The sequence below is a fragment of the Arachis ipaensis genome, chromosome B5, assembly GCF_059453495.1.
Source record: "Arachis ipaensis isolate K30076 ecotype BB chromosome B5, ASM5945349v1, whole genome shotgun sequence".
Taxonomy (NCBI): Eukaryota; Viridiplantae; Streptophyta; class Magnoliopsida; order Fabales; family Fabaceae; genus Arachis; species Arachis ipaensis.
Window position 1 is genome coordinate 146,255,828 of NC_142440.1, and position 14,666 is coordinate 146,270,493.

A 14,666-nucleotide genomic window follows, 5' to 3' on the forward strand; every position below is an offset into this window, starting at 1 on the left:
TTATTAGGTTTTAATGAGTGATAATGCCTGGTCGAACATTTTTATTCCAGGATGTAGTCCGTTGAGTCTGATTGTAACGTATAACACCGAGTTATAACGTAAAGTGCTGAGTTATTGTATATAATGCCGAGTTATGACATCGAATTTGTAACGGCCGTATCAGTTACCATATTAGTTTTGATGTTTGTATGTTTGTATTTGAGAAATAAGAGAGGATAACGTTTGTTGATTAGAAATAGAGAAATTAATACTATTCTCTTAAGACAGAATGTGTTAAACTGCATAATAGGAAGGGGGCGATAGAAACTATATTTGACAATTAAGGATGAGTATAGATGCATTAGAAAGATTGTGGGAGTTACTTAAAGTTTAGGATGGATTAAGCGATGAATGTCGTGTAAGTATACCTAAGCAAGTGATTACATTTTAATAATACTAGCTCATCATAAAAAGAATCGCACACTTCAAGTTAGATTTTATTAGTCACGAGAAACAATAAGTAGGTATTTGATAATATTATAATTTTTTTTCTAGAAACAAGGACAAAAGTTGTATATTCCAAGAAAGTCTTTTCCCTTTTATCAGTGTTTAGAGAAAATATTTTGTAAAGAAAGAGCAAGTGGGGTTGCTGCTGTATGCGGCAATGACGCTGAAGAAGTGCAAAAAGATGGAGATGAAGAAATAGATGACGAAAATTTTGATATATTTAACTCAAATAATGATTTTTATTGAATCTCTGCCCTAACAATCTAATTCTGTTGCTTTATTTTCTGAGAGAAAATAATGAAAGAAGCCATACTCATCTAACGCGGCAAAGGACACCAACATGATAAAGGCGCTAACTAACACCCTAAAATACGTGTTTGATCAACAGGGAAAGTGTTTGGATGATTTTGCTCAAGCTATGATAAACACTCATGAAAAAAAATTGGTGACATGTTTAGCGAGCTTGGCTTCACAAATGATAAAGTTATTTCTTATGCACTCAAGTTCTCCACAAATCCTTAGTTGGAGAAAACCTTTATGTCACTGGGACATAGTCAGAAAGCTGGATTTGTTAGAGCTATATTGCATTGTTAGAATTAGAATGTGTTTGATCAACAGTTTTGGAATTTATTTCAATTTTGTGTTGAGTTTATGTTAGTACAGAATTTCAATGCAGAATTTAGTTTATGCAAATGCAAAACTTTGTTTATATTAGTGAAGAATTTTGAGCTCTTTTAGTGCATACTTGATGCAGAATTTGATTTATGTTAGTGGATCCTTTGCTTATGTTAGTGCATAAACTTATTTGCCCAATAAGTTAAATTAGTGCATATTAGTTTCAATTAGTTTGGAATTTTGTTTCAATTTGCATTGAGTTTATGTTAGTGCAGAATTTTGTTGCAATATGTTAATGGATCTTTTGATTATGTTAGTGCGGAATTTGTTTCAATTAGTGTACAATTTGTTTCAATTTTGTTTAAATGGTGACGAAATCTAATTTAACTCCGCGTATGCTACACATGTAGTACGTAGCCAGTCTCAAGCCCCGATAAAGGGAGAGGGTTTTGTTAGGCCTTCGACAACCAATAATAATGAGATTTTAAGGTCAAAGAAGATGTCAGATGAGTGGAAAAAGTACACCTTGGTACCTATCTACAAGAATAAGGAGGATATACAGAGTTGCAGAAACTATAGAAGAATCAAGCTCTCGAGCCATACCATGAAGTTATGGAAAATGGTGATAGAACGGAGGCTGAGATAAGAGACACAAGTAACAGAGAACTAATTTGGTTTTATGCTAGGCAGATCCACTATTAAAGCTACATACCTGTTAAGAAGAATGATGGAGAGGTATCGTGGTAATAAAAGGGATCTACATATGGTGTTTATTGATTTGAAAAAAAGCGTACGATAGGTTCCAAGGGAGGTCTTATGGAAGGTCTTAGAAAGGAAGAGAGTAAGGATCACATATATTTGTACAATTAAAGATATGTATGATGGAGCTACAACTAGTGTGAAGACTCAAGGTGGTATGACAGAGAAATTTTCTATTGGTATAGGATTACACCAGGGATCATCCTTAAGTCCATACATAGCATATCCAAGAGCCTGTGCCATGATGCATGCTTTTTGCCGATAATATCGTCCCTATGGGAGAGTCAAGGGAAGACCTAAATAAGAAGTTGGATTTATGGAGAGAAGTTATACAAGTATATGGTCTGCGCATAAGTCTTAGCAAGATAGAATATATGGAATGTAAGTTCGACCGCTGAAGGAAAAACCCTAATACAGAGGTGAAGATTGGAGAAAACATCCTACAAAAAGTTAAAAGTTTTAAGTATCTTGGGTGCATCATTAAGGATAATGGAGAGATTGAATAGGATGTAAATCATAGGATCCAAGCAGATTGGTCTAAATAGCGGAGTGTGTCTGGTTTTATATATGGCAAAAAAGTGTCTTTAAAACTTAAAGGTAAATTCTATCGCACTGCTATCAGACCGGCTATGCTTTATAGTACAGAGTGTTGGGCGGCCAAAGGGGAGCACGAACATAAGTTAAGTGCGGCAGAGATGAAGATATTGAGATGGATGGTTGGTCATACGCGATTGGATAGAATAAAGAATGAAGATATAAGAGAGAGAGAGAGTTAGAGTAGCACATATTGTGGAAAAAATTGTAGAATCACGTCTCAGGTAGTTTGGACATGTGAGAAGAAGATCGACAAAGCACCTAGTTAGGAGTGTGGATGAGATGGAAGATGGACAAGGGGTGAAAGGCAGAGGATGACCTAAGAAGACCATCCATGAGGTTGTGGAATCACCAACTTCTTTTTGGTTGTGGCTTAGGTTACTTTAGTTGAGATCATCAATTTTCTTCTCAACAGCAATGTAATTGATGCTGTTGATTTGCCTTTGCCCCAAATGAAGTGGAAAACTATTATTTTTATAGCATATCTCGATGGCGTGGCCAGGCTTATCACATAATGTGCATTGCAATCTGCTTCCTCATCCTCTTCCAGTAGCCTGGTATCTACCTCTCCTTCTGCCTCTCCCTTTATTTCTCTCATCGTTTGACTGCATGATTCTATTAAAGAAAACCTTGGATTCATTACATTCATTGAATTGTTGTTCTTGTTGTGTTAACATGGAGAAGGCAGTATCAATCTCAGGTGTGGGATTCATCAGCATTAGTTGTAATCTGACATTAGCATATTGGTTATTCAGACCTCATAGGAACCTTGTGGTGTAATCCTCTTGCCTATGCTCTCTGATTATGTTCAGTCCACATGAGCACACAGAAGTACAATTTGTGAAATTAGGAATGGGTCTGAAGTTGTTCAATATTTCCAAATAGACTTTAGCTTTGTGTAATAAGCTGTAATAGTAGCATCACCTGGTTTCAATCGAAACAATTCTTCCTGCAATTTTGCCACCCGAAACTTGTCACTATGATAGTATCTATTCCTCAGTTCCTTCCAAATGTCTGAAGCGTTATTGTTCCATATCATGCTTCCTGAAATTTTAGGACTTAATGAGAGTGTTATCTAAGACACTAAGTAAGTTTTGCATTTTTCCTAGGCTTCGAAAAGTGCAGCATCTTCGTTTGGCCTTATGATTGATCCGTCAATAAACTTGAGTTTGTTCTTTGATTCCAAGGCCAACAACATAGCTCTGCTCCAAGCACTATAATTGCTCGCAGTCAAAATAACTGGAATGAGAGGATTACCAGGACTTTCGCTCGAATGAAGAAAATAAGGGCTCGTTGGATCTTGCGACGGATTGACTGAGTTTTTTGCCATCTGAGCTTGAATTGATGACATTTGTTTCAAGAAATTCGCAATTGATTGAGCATCCATCACATTGAGATTCAAGAGATTCAACGGTTGAGTAGTGTCCATTGCAATTTATTAGGGATTAATGAAATCGAGAAAGGGATCTTTCAAGATGATAGAAAATAGAGACAGTTTCACAATGAGGGAAAAAAATGGAATTCAAGAATATAATTGGTGAGTTATTGAATCTGCTTTGTTACCAGATTTAGATCTTCTACTCTTAGTTTCGTTGATCGGAACAGTGACATTTTTTCTACGCTCACCACACCATGTGAAAACGTACTAGAGAGAGGATCATGCTCTGATCAAGTTCTATCGTGCAAGTCCAAGAGTAGAGGGTGTAAAAATTTGAGATGAGACATCAAGCTTCATCCATAGTAAAGCAAGATGAGAGAGAATGTGATAAAAAAGAGTGAGAGAAATAAGGGTTGAACTTAGAGAGATATAAATGTGAAAACTGCTAAATTGGTAAGTACATTATTAGTTTCACAAGATGTTTATATACAAACTGTATGTAATAAAATGAGAGTCACTAACTTAACCACCTAACCATAATTTCTAACTAACTATACCACCTTGCATTCCTAATTTCTATTTAGAAATGTGCAATAAATTTAACTGCCAAAATCACTCAAGTTACACTAAATTCTAATAGTATAAAAATAAAATATTAACCCAAAATATGAGATAATATTAATAAAAAATATTAATCACCTAATATTTCTCATTCATATTTTGTTATTCAACCAATCTAGCTTTGTAAAGCACATATTCATGTTGTATAACTCAATACAATAGAAAACAGAGAACCTAGATAAGAGTCAATATAATTTCCTGTAATATCAAATAAACACTAATATACTGCATAAGCAAAAGTAACTAATCAGGATGAGTAGTAACACAAATATTAATTCTTAGAGCTAGAATTTTCTTCGACAACAATAAAGCCTCAGCGTTATTTTATTATAGCAATCCATATTATGAAACAACAAATAGAAGAAAAAATTGAAATAAACACAAATAATTTGCCAATTTAATTGTAGTTGAAACCCTTTAATCCTATTTAAGCGTCACTAAGTAGGCGATAAGTTGGCCTACATAGTAAGTGCTTACTTCTTGGTATAGAGAGTCTAAATTTCTCAGTCATATCTAAATTCTCTGGAGTCATACCCAATGGAAGTTCCCAACTAAAACAATGCACTAATTGTGCTATAGTAATCTTAGTGGTAGTTAAACCCATATTCATCCCAGGACACCCTCTACGACCTGACCCAAATGGTATGAGTCTAAAATCATGCCCCTTAACATCTACATCGTTGTTCTCAAATCTTTCTGGAAAAAACATGTCACTATTTTCTGACCAAACTCTTGGATCTCTCCCTATTGCCCATGCATTCACCATGATCCGTGTATTTTTCTCTATAAAATAACCATTTATGGTAACATCTTCTGTAGACTCGTGCGGCACAAGAAATGGCCCAACAGGGTATAATCGTAATATCTCCTTCACAACCATGTCAAGGTAAGGCAATTTTTTTAAGTCATTTTCTTCCACTCGTCTATTCATTCCCACAAGGCCTTCAATCTCATTTTGAAGTTTCTTCATTGTTCTTGGATTTTTAAAGAGCTCTGACATAGTCCATTCAATTGCGGTTGAAGAAGTGTCGTATGCTCCAGCAATTAAGTCTAATACGATAGCCTTTATATTGGTTCTCCCAACTACATGTCTTTGTTCATGATCATGTGGGTCCATTGGTTGATTCATGTAGCTGAGTAATATGTCTATAAAATCCTTGTTATGTTGTGGAGATTCAGCTGATGATGGGTGATCGTGATCATTGATGATGTGCTCTAATGCTTCATCAATGGCCTTGCTTGCTTTCTTTGTTCTTCTTTTTAGTCCCTGGTTTACCATTTTTTCACAATCATACAAAGTATGCACGTCATTCACTTTTGTTACGTAAATATTTTGCAGGTAAAGTATAATTTGCCTCCAAAAGAGTAAATTATTAAAATGGTACTCGAAAATTTATTTTATTGACCAAATAAATTCACAAAAAATATTAACAATAAATAAGTTTTCGAAAGATTTAAAAACAAAACAAAAAAAATAGATATTAAATATATATTATAAAAATAGATTTTAAAGATCAAATTTTGATGCAAATTTTTGTAATCATTATTAGAAAACGAGATTTTTTATCCTTAAAATTTGATAATTTTATATCCAATGAATTTTTTTAATTTTTTTTAGTGCGAATGACCACATTTTTTTTAAAAAGAAAAAAATTTAAAAAATCAAATTTTGCTTTTAATTTTTTTTTGCACTTTCTAAATATTTATTCAAATCACAATAATTCGGATCAAATGGATAAATCGTTTGTTAAATATGAGTTTATTTTGTCACTTATAAAAAGTATAATATTTTTTTGTTATGATTGTCGCATTTTCAAATAATTAAGAAGTTGTTTTATCAATAATATATTTTAAGGATCTTTTTAACTGCGATTAAATCTTTTAGGTACTGAATTAGTAGTTAAATTTTTTCGAAAAATTTCAATAATACTTGTCATGATTAATTTGTTTCAATTTATTTCTAATATTTCAAATAAATTTTATTGAAAAATATTAGAAAATTAATATCTTTAGTGTAAAAAAGTTAACTAGTGTTGGTTCAAATATAAAAGATTAAAAAAAAAAAGAAATGACAGATTGGTATTTTAACAATATAAATATTTGTGAATAATAAAAAATCATATTAAAGTAGCTTAAAATTATTTTATTTATATTTCATAATTATTTTATTAAAAAAATTGCTAGAGGACCATCCATAAATTCTGATGGTTCATACCACTACTCTTTTAGTTAATTAAGAGGTAACAGGGACATACCTGAAGATCAAATGAACCTAAGATAGGCACATAATCTGCAAGATTGAAGGCACCAACCAAGAACATAATCTCATGAATGAGGCCCTTGAGGTCAAACCGATTATCCTTGCTACGACCCAATATCATGTTAAAAGTGATATTTTCAGCAAACTCCCCAATCATCTGACTAAGATCCACAACCTCACATGAATCCGAAGCCTTCTTAAGTGTATTCACCAACACTCCCAACTCCTTCTTTCTCAAAGGACCAAACATCTCAACCTTTGATGCACTTAGAAGTTGCAAGGTGCACAACTTCCTCACGTTGCGCCAATAACCACCGTACTCCGTAAATACCAACCCCTTTCGGCCATAAGAAAGAGTTTCTACTACCTGCCAATAAAGATTAAGGCAACTACTCAAATAATGAAGATGCTAAAAACATCTTTTTATGAAGATTCTTGTGTTAAAAGTGTACTTTGTTTGTTTAGTCACACTTTAAAAAAAATAACATTTTTGTAACACATCAAAATCAAACCATACATTTCATCATCTAATGATAAAAAAGAAACATCTTCATATGAAGACAATAATAAAATCTTCATGGTAGTATCCACCAAAGATTAATCCATGTATTTTAGTTAGTTCGGTATGAGATCCGCCTTTTTATATTTAAATAATTTTTATTTTAAATTATTATAAAAGAAATCTATGATTTTGTGGAGAGAAAATATAAAAAAATTAATTTTTAGTTAACCAACAATTATAACCAATTTTAATGTTTTGGTTTATCATTTAGAATTTAAAATAAAAAATTTAAAATTTAAATAAATAAAATAATTTTAAAAAATTAGTTAATATTGAATTAAAAAAAAACCTAACATATTAATCTCATAATTTTGCGCAGAGTTTAATTTTGGATGCGGTGCTATAAAGAAAATTCAATTTCAGAGACATAAATATTTTGTAAAATCTATTTCAGTTAAATTAAGAGATAATGCACAAAAACATAATTTTTTTTAAAATAATTTAAAATAAAAAATTATTTAAATAAAGAAAGTCAACTCATTTTTTATTAAAATTAAAAATTTGATCAATAATAATATATATTATTTTTATATGAATTATTCTAGTATAATTATATTATAGTAATTATAATATTTTAAAAAATATTACTAAAATTAAAATAATATTTTTTATTATTAAACAATATTTTTTTAAAATATTATTTAAAAAGATATTATTAAAATATTAAAAAAATTTAATGTTAACAATATTTAAATAATTACCTAATCACTATAACATACTCGTACTAAAATTCACCCATATAAATATACTTCTATAGTTCTATTTCTTTCGCTAACCTGAACCTTAGGGCGGTTTGCGAAAACCAAGTCATGAGTTTTCAGAACGAGCTCAGCAACTTCTGGAGAAGAAACCACAACCACAGGGACTTGTCCTAACTTTAGGGACATTATGGGTCCATATTTAGTGGCAAGGGCCTCAAGGGTGCGATGTGGGAGTTTTCCTAAGATGTGAAGGTTACCAATAATTGGTAAAGGTTTTGGACCTGGTGGGAGTTTTTTGGTACTCCCATTTGCTGGATTCAACACAAATGGTGATAGAATGATGAATGTGAATAACACAAGGAGAATTACTGCAGGGATAGCTAATACTTGTGGTAGCATTTCTGAATCCTTGAGTTTTTTGTGCAACCTTTTTCTTTTCGATTGTTCGGGTTGGCAATGCGGTGCTAAAGACTAAAGAGGTAGATATAGATATATAGTAATGTGCGTAGAGGCACCCAAGTATCCAACTATGTCTTATTTGGATTATAAAAATGTATACATTGAAATCAATTATTAAAATTAATTATTATATATTTATATATAAATATATATAATTTAATTTATTTTTAATATATAATTTATATTTTAATATTTTATATTAATAATTAATTTTAATATATATCTAATATAATTATTTTGACTATTTTATGTTGTTTGACCTTCTTACTTTAAATTATAATTATATATAAGATCATGATTCTCAACCATTTTTTTCTGATTCTTATGTATATGAGTTTTGTCCTATTGTTGATTATTTTTCACCTGAAAAATATTTTTAAAATGTTTAGTTTGGTATATGTTACGGGTCTGGCCCACGGATCCTATACCCAGAACGGTCCCCGAATTCGGTTACCCGGGTCCGACCCACTTCGCCCTTCCAGAAGGCCCGGAACCGATCCATTAGAGCTCCTAACCAACTTTCGAATTCAAACGTCTCCCTTATCTTAATCAAGTAAGATAAGATAAGATAATTCAAACGTCTCCCTTATCTTAGCCAAATAAGATAAGATAAGATATTCACCATCACCTATAAATAGAGGACCCAGGTCCCTCCAGGTATTCATTCATTCCTCACACCTTATACCTCTCAGATCCATTCTGACTTGAGCGTCGGAGTGTCTTTGCAGGTACCTCCCCCCATTGCTCCAGTCAAGTGATCTGGCATCTGCCTCAACCTGCAAGTTCTCGATCCATCTCTCAACCCGTACCAGAGACATCTTGTACATTGGCGCCGTCTGTGGGGACTTTGCAACGTTGTGGCGGCATGGCGGATAACCCAGAAGAGAAATCATCAAACTCAGATTTCTTGCGTGTAATTGAGAGCAAAAAGGAATAATGTTTCCTTAACTTGCATCACCTTTGCAGTGATAACACACCTTCGCCCTACTCCAACGGCGAAATCCAAAGGAATAATGTTTCCTTAACTTGCATTACCTTTGCAGTGATTACACACCTTCGCCCTACTCCAACGGCGAAATCCCAAAGGAATAATGTTTCCTTAACTTGCATCACCTTTGCAGGGATAACACACCTTCGCCCTACTCCAACGGTGAAATCCCAAAGGAAGAATGTTTCCTTAACTTGCATCACCTTTGCAGCGATAACACACCTTCGTCTCCCTTTAGTGGGACACCTCCACCTCTTGGACTCTCTCATTCACCACTCCCTCATCCGTCTCTCCAAGCGTCATGGCCCCATCTTCTCCCTCTATTTTGGCTCCATGCCCACCGTGGTTACTTCTTCTTTTGAACTCTTCAAGCTCTTCCTCCAAACCCACGAGGTCACCTCCTTCAACACCAGGTTCCAAACCTCTGCCATCCGCCGCCTCACCTATGACAACTCTGTCGCCATGATTCCCCTTCGAACCTTACTGAAAATTCATAAGGAAGCTCCTCATGAACGACCTCCTTAAACACTACCACCATGGCCAAGCTCAGACCTCTCAGGAGCCAAGAGATCAAGAAAGTTCTCAAGGTTCTTGCACAGTTGCGGGGGACAGCCAAATCGTGAAGGCATGACGGAGAACCTCGAGGAGCAATCCTCCACCCAACACCCCAACTCCCGAACTCCAAGATAACACTCCTCCCACCCACGGGAGGATAATAAGCGCGGCACATCGCCAACCAACCCCAACCTAGCAACAACCAAAAGAGGACAACCGTCCTCCCACTGAAGCCCGGCCACCCGACGGCCTAGGAGAGAAGGCGGTCCAGATAATCCAAGAGCTCTGCCTCAGGGTGCAAGACCTCAAAGGCCCAGTTACACCCAAAGAAAAGCACAACGCCAAAAACGGAACTCACGCAACCTCCAGATCAAGATCTCGCCATGAAACCAGGCACGGCGGATCGCCAGAACGGCGACATGCCAAGAGATACAATTGTAGCATCTCCCGTGACCACGGACATGACAGGATGCCTGAATGACGACACGGAAAAAGGTATGATCGCAGCGTCTCACACAACCTGGCTCATCAACATGACACGGATGACGACCGACGACATCGAGAGGCCAAATGCACAAGAAGTGACCACGTCATAATGGGAGCCACTCCCTTCATTGAAAGAATCCTGAAAGAAAAACTCCCTAAAGGCTTCGACAAACCTACGGATATGAAGTACGACGCTACCAAGGAACCCCAGGAGCACCTAACGGCCTTCAAGGCCAGGATGAACCTGGAAGGGGCCGCTGACGCGGTCCGAGGTAGGGCCTTCCCGGTAACCCTAGCCGAGTCAGCGATTAAATGGTTCAACGCCCTCCCCAACGGATCCATAACTGGCTTCCACGATATCTCACGGAAGTTCATGGCCCAATTCACCACCAGAATCACCAAAGCTAAACACCCCATCAGCTTATTGGGAGTCACCCAGAGACAAGATGAGTCCACGAGAAAATACCTCGATCGCTTCAACGATGAATGTTTAACGGTCGACGGACTCACAGACTTAGTCGCAAGCCTTTGCCTAACTAACGAGCTCATGAATGAAGACTTCCGAAAACACCTCACTACCAGACCGATGTGGACCATGCACGAGATCCAGAGCGTCGCAAAAGAATACATAAACGATGAGGAAGTAAGCCAAGTCGTAGCCGCCAATAAACGACAGCACGGCAGCACACGACACGGCAGCACGGCACCTCAACATAACCCCCCACCAAGAGAAAACTATAAAGAATATCCCAAACCAGCAAACGTAAACCAACCCCCCAGAATCGAAAAATTCTCTAACTACACACCTCTGACGGCCCCGATCACCGAGATATACCACCAAATAGCCGATCGAGGTATTCTCCTGAGGGCCCGATAACTCAAGGAAAGAATGGGCGGCAACAAGATCCTGTACTGCGACTACCACCGAGGATGCGGACACAGGACACGAGATTGTTTCGACCTAAAAGACGCCCTCGAGCAAGCCATACGAGACGGAAAACTCCACGAGTTTGCCAAAATCATCAGGGAACCAAGACGCGCAGAAAAATACAGATCACCAGAAAAAGAAGGACGTAACCCGAGGACACAAAGACAAGCCTCTAGGGAAAGCCCTGAAACAGATCCGACCATTATCGTGAACATCATCACAGGGAAAGACACCCCAAGAAAATCAAAATCAGCACTGAAGAAGGATCTCAAGATCCTGGAAGTTAGAGACCAAACCCCAACCGCCACCACCAATAGAGCGATAACATCTCCCCTGAGGATTGCCAGCATGGCACCTCGGCAGAAGATGCCCCCTTCGTCATCTCGGCAAAGATTGGAACCGGGCTAGTAAGAAGAATACTGGTGGACACGGGAGCAGATTCCAACATCCTCTTCAGAGAAGCTTTCGACAAGCTCGGACTCCGCAACGACAACCTCCAGACACACCGCAACGGAGTAACTGGACTCGGAGACAACTTCCCCAAGCCAGACGGTTCCATCATTCTTCCCCTTACCATAAGGACGGGAAGCCAGAGGAAGACAATCCTGTCCGAGTTCGTGGTCCTCAAGAACTCCACCGCTTATAACGTCATTCTCGGAAGAAAAATAATCAACGACCTCTCCGCCGTCATCTTTACCAAATACCTTCTAATGAAGTTCACGGCAGAAGATGGCTCCGTCGGAACCATCCATGGAGACCGGAAAACCGCGGTAGAATACGACAACACCAGCCTAGCCCTACACAAGAGATCCCGAGACGTGACAGGCATCTTCCTTTCCGACCTCGATGCACACCAAAGTCCATGCAGAACCATGGGAGGAAACGACAGAGAAGCAAAGTAGGGCCTTGCAGACAAGGTCAGGAGTATTGCACACCTACGGGAGCTAGCCCTAAAATAGAGAATAAGCCTAAGGTATAATGGCAACATGGTACGACGAGACTTCAGACCAGGAGACCTTGTCTTACGACAAAACAACATCGGTCTACCCACTCCTAGAAAAGGGAAGCTCACGCCCAACTAGGAGGGTCCCTACCGAATCAAGATGGTAATCGAAAAAGGAGCCTACAGGCTCGAAAGACTAGATGGGACCAAGCTCCCAAGATCCTGAAATTCCACCAACTTACGGTGCTACTATATGTAGAAACATCCTTCCAAAGCAACAAGATCGAGGTCGTTTAAGACTATCTCTTTACCTTTTATATTTTGCCTTCTTTACTTTCATTTATTGCTTAAGTTATTCAATCGTATATTTTCTTACTGGGCACTCTTTCCTACCCACATCGGGAGGTTTTAACAAGGCCCAAACCACAAATGAAATTCATTATTTCAAAAGCATTGCCCCGTTCAACGACACGAACAAAACGCGGCTACACCCAGGGATCGATCACCCCGAGGCCAACAAAACAGATATCCAAATAACAAAACGGGTATTCAAATAACAAAAAATGGCGACCTGGGGATCGATCACCCCAAGGCCAACAGAATGGATATCCAAATAACAGAACAGATATCCAAATAAGTAAACGGCTACCTGGGGATCGATCACCCCGAGGCCAACAAAACGGATATCCAAATAACAAAACAGATATCCAAATAACAAAACAGGTATCCAAATAACAAAAAATGGCGGCCTGGGGATCGATCACCCCGAGGCCAACAGAACGGATATCCAAATAATAGAACGGATATCCAAATAAGTAAACGGCTACCCAAGGATCGATCACCCCGAGGCCAACAGAACGGATATCCAAATAACAGAACGAATATCCAAATAAGTAAACGGCTACTCGGGAATCGATCACCCCTAGGCCAACAAAACGGATATCCAAATAACAAAACGGGTATCCAAATAAAAAATGGCAGCCCGGGGATCGATCACCCTGAGGCCAACATAACAGATATCCAAATAACAAAACGGATATCCAAATAACAAAAATAGTGACTCATGAATCGATCACCCGCAAAGCCAACAAAACGGAAATCCAAATAAGCTAAATAAAAAAAATTCTTGAAATCGGCCCACTAAGAGGTCTAAAATAAGTTCACAATAACGGCCCAAAAAAAGGCCACACAAAACAAGCATGAGGACGGGCTTCCAACTTGCAGAAAGCCAGACTGACCAACATCATCCTACCAATTGGTGCAGAATGACGTCACGCCTTTTTCAGGCCCCTCATAGTCTCCCAAACTACAGAGGATCAGACTCTCCAACAACTTAGCATTGAGACCAAGAAAGCATACTCTCATGCTCCGGGGGCAACTGTTACGGTCATCAAACCCGGCATGTGATGAAACGCCCAAACAACGCGCTCCTCGCCTGGCAATGAAACTACCAGGAACTCCCCAAACCGTCGACCTCGACCGGAAAAACCAAACAAAGATCTCCTTGCCAAACCATAACGGTAAGGAAAAGGTTCCTCCAGCGATGAGACCGAGCACCCTCACTCTCTCGCTCCGGGGGCAACTGTTACGGATCCGGCCCACGGATCCTATACCCGGAACGGTCCCCGAACCCGGTTACCCGGGTCCGACCCGCTTCGCCCTTCCAGAAGGCCCGGAACCGATCCACTAGAGCTCCTAACCAACTTTCGAATTCAAATGTCTCCCTTATCTTAATCAAGTAAGATAAGATAATTCAAACGTCTCCCTTATCTTAGCCAAATAAGATAAGATAAGATATTCACCATCACCTATAAATAGAGGACCCAGATCCCTCCAGGTATTCATTCATTCCTCACACCTTATACCTCTCAGATCCATTATGGCTTGAGCGTCGGGGTGTCTTTGCAGGTACCTCCCCCCATTGCTCCAGTCAAGTGATCCGGCATCTGCCTCAACCTGCAAGTTCTCGATCCATCTCTCAACCCGTACCAGAGACATCTTGTACAGTATAAAGTTTCGTTATCTATTAGTTTATTTATTATTATTATTATTATTATTATTATTATTATTATTATTATTATTATTATTATTATTATTATTATTATTATTATTATTATTATTATTATTACTTTATCGTTATTAAATCAAATTAGAGTAAAGTATCGTTTTTGTCCCCAACGTTTGGAGTAAATCCTATTTGTATCCCTAACGTTTGTAAAAGTGATTCAATGTTATTCTGCCGTCAATTACACATCAGAGCGCTTTAGTTTGAGTTTTAAAAATTTATTCTTGAAGTTAGAATACAAATGTCTGGATAGAATCGATGATCTA

General features: G+C 37.7%; 3 protein-coding genes and 1 pseudogene across 4 annotated transcripts; 2 read left to right on the forward strand and 2 right to left on the reverse strand.

The window, feature by feature from the left end:
- Positions 1 to 1,524: 1,524 nt before the first annotated feature.
- Positions 1,525 to 3,883, reverse strand: LOC148566122 (uncharacterized; annotated as a pseudogene).
- Positions 3,884 to 4,880: 997 nt separating this feature from the next.
- Positions 4,881 to 8,375, reverse strand: LOC107644328 (cytochrome P450 CYP736A12-like). Of its 2 annotated transcripts, none has more exons than XM_088488103.1 (3): positions 8,058 to 8,375; positions 6,709 to 7,080; positions 4,881 to 5,720 (listed from the first exon to the last, which is right to left on the reverse strand). In XM_088488103.1, exons 1-3 carry the CDS (start codon positions 8,373 to 8,375, stop codon positions 4,881 to 4,883), a joined length of 1,530 nt encoding a protein of 509 aa, XP_088344229.1. The 2 variants fall into 2 exon arrangements, with proteins under 2 accessions (XP_088344229.1, XP_016203656.1); XM_016348170.3 differs by having other exon boundaries at positions 8,052 to 8,375.
- A 2,198-nt stretch (positions 8,376 to 10,573) lies between these two features.
- LOC107641238 (uncharacterized) lies at positions 10,574 to 11,341 on the forward strand. Its single transcript, XM_016344737.1, has one exon. The coding sequence runs from the start codon at positions 10,574 to 10,576 to the stop codon at positions 11,339 to 11,341; it is 768 nt and encodes a 255-aa protein (XP_016200223.1).
- A 12-nt stretch (positions 11,342 to 11,353) lies between these two features.
- LOC148566123 (uncharacterized) lies at positions 11,354 to 12,294 on the forward strand. Its single transcript, XM_088487390.1, has 2 exons — positions 11,354 to 11,674; positions 11,740 to 12,294. The coding sequence occupies exons 1-2, from the start codon at positions 11,354 to 11,356 to the stop codon at positions 12,292 to 12,294; spliced, it is 876 nt and encodes a 291-aa protein (XP_088343516.1).
- Positions 12,295 to 14,666: the final 2,372 nt, after the last annotated feature.

What these genes read in the sequence shown, in the direction of transcription:
- LOC107644328 (XM_016348170.3), bottom strand. Translation starts at nt 8,375, where the DNA reads ATGCTACCACAAGTATTAGCTATCCCTGCAGTAATTCTCCTTGTGTTA. An exon ending in CAAACCGCCCTAAGGTTCAG is followed by an intron (nt 7,081 to 8,051) that starts GTTAGCGAAAGA and finishes CTTTATTGGCAG; the next exon opens with GTAGTAGAAACTCTTTCTTA. An exon ending in TAGGTTCATTTGATCTTCAG is followed by an intron (nt 5,721 to 6,708) that starts GTATGTCCCTGT and finishes ATGGTAAACCAG; the next exon opens with GGACTAAAAAGAAGAACAAA.
- LOC107641238 (XM_016344737.1), top strand. Translation starts at nt 10,574, where the DNA reads ATGGGAGCCACTCCCTTCATTGAAAGAATCCTGAAAGAAAAACTCCCT.
- LOC148566123 (XM_088487390.1), top strand. Translation starts at nt 11,354, where the DNA reads ATGGGCGGCAACAAGATCCTGTACTGCGACTACCACCGAGGATGCGGA. An exon ending in AGGATCTCAAGATCCTGGAA is followed by an intron (nt 11,675 to 11,739) that starts GTTAGAGACCAA and finishes GAGGATTGCCAG; the next exon opens with CATGGCACCTCGGCAGAAGA.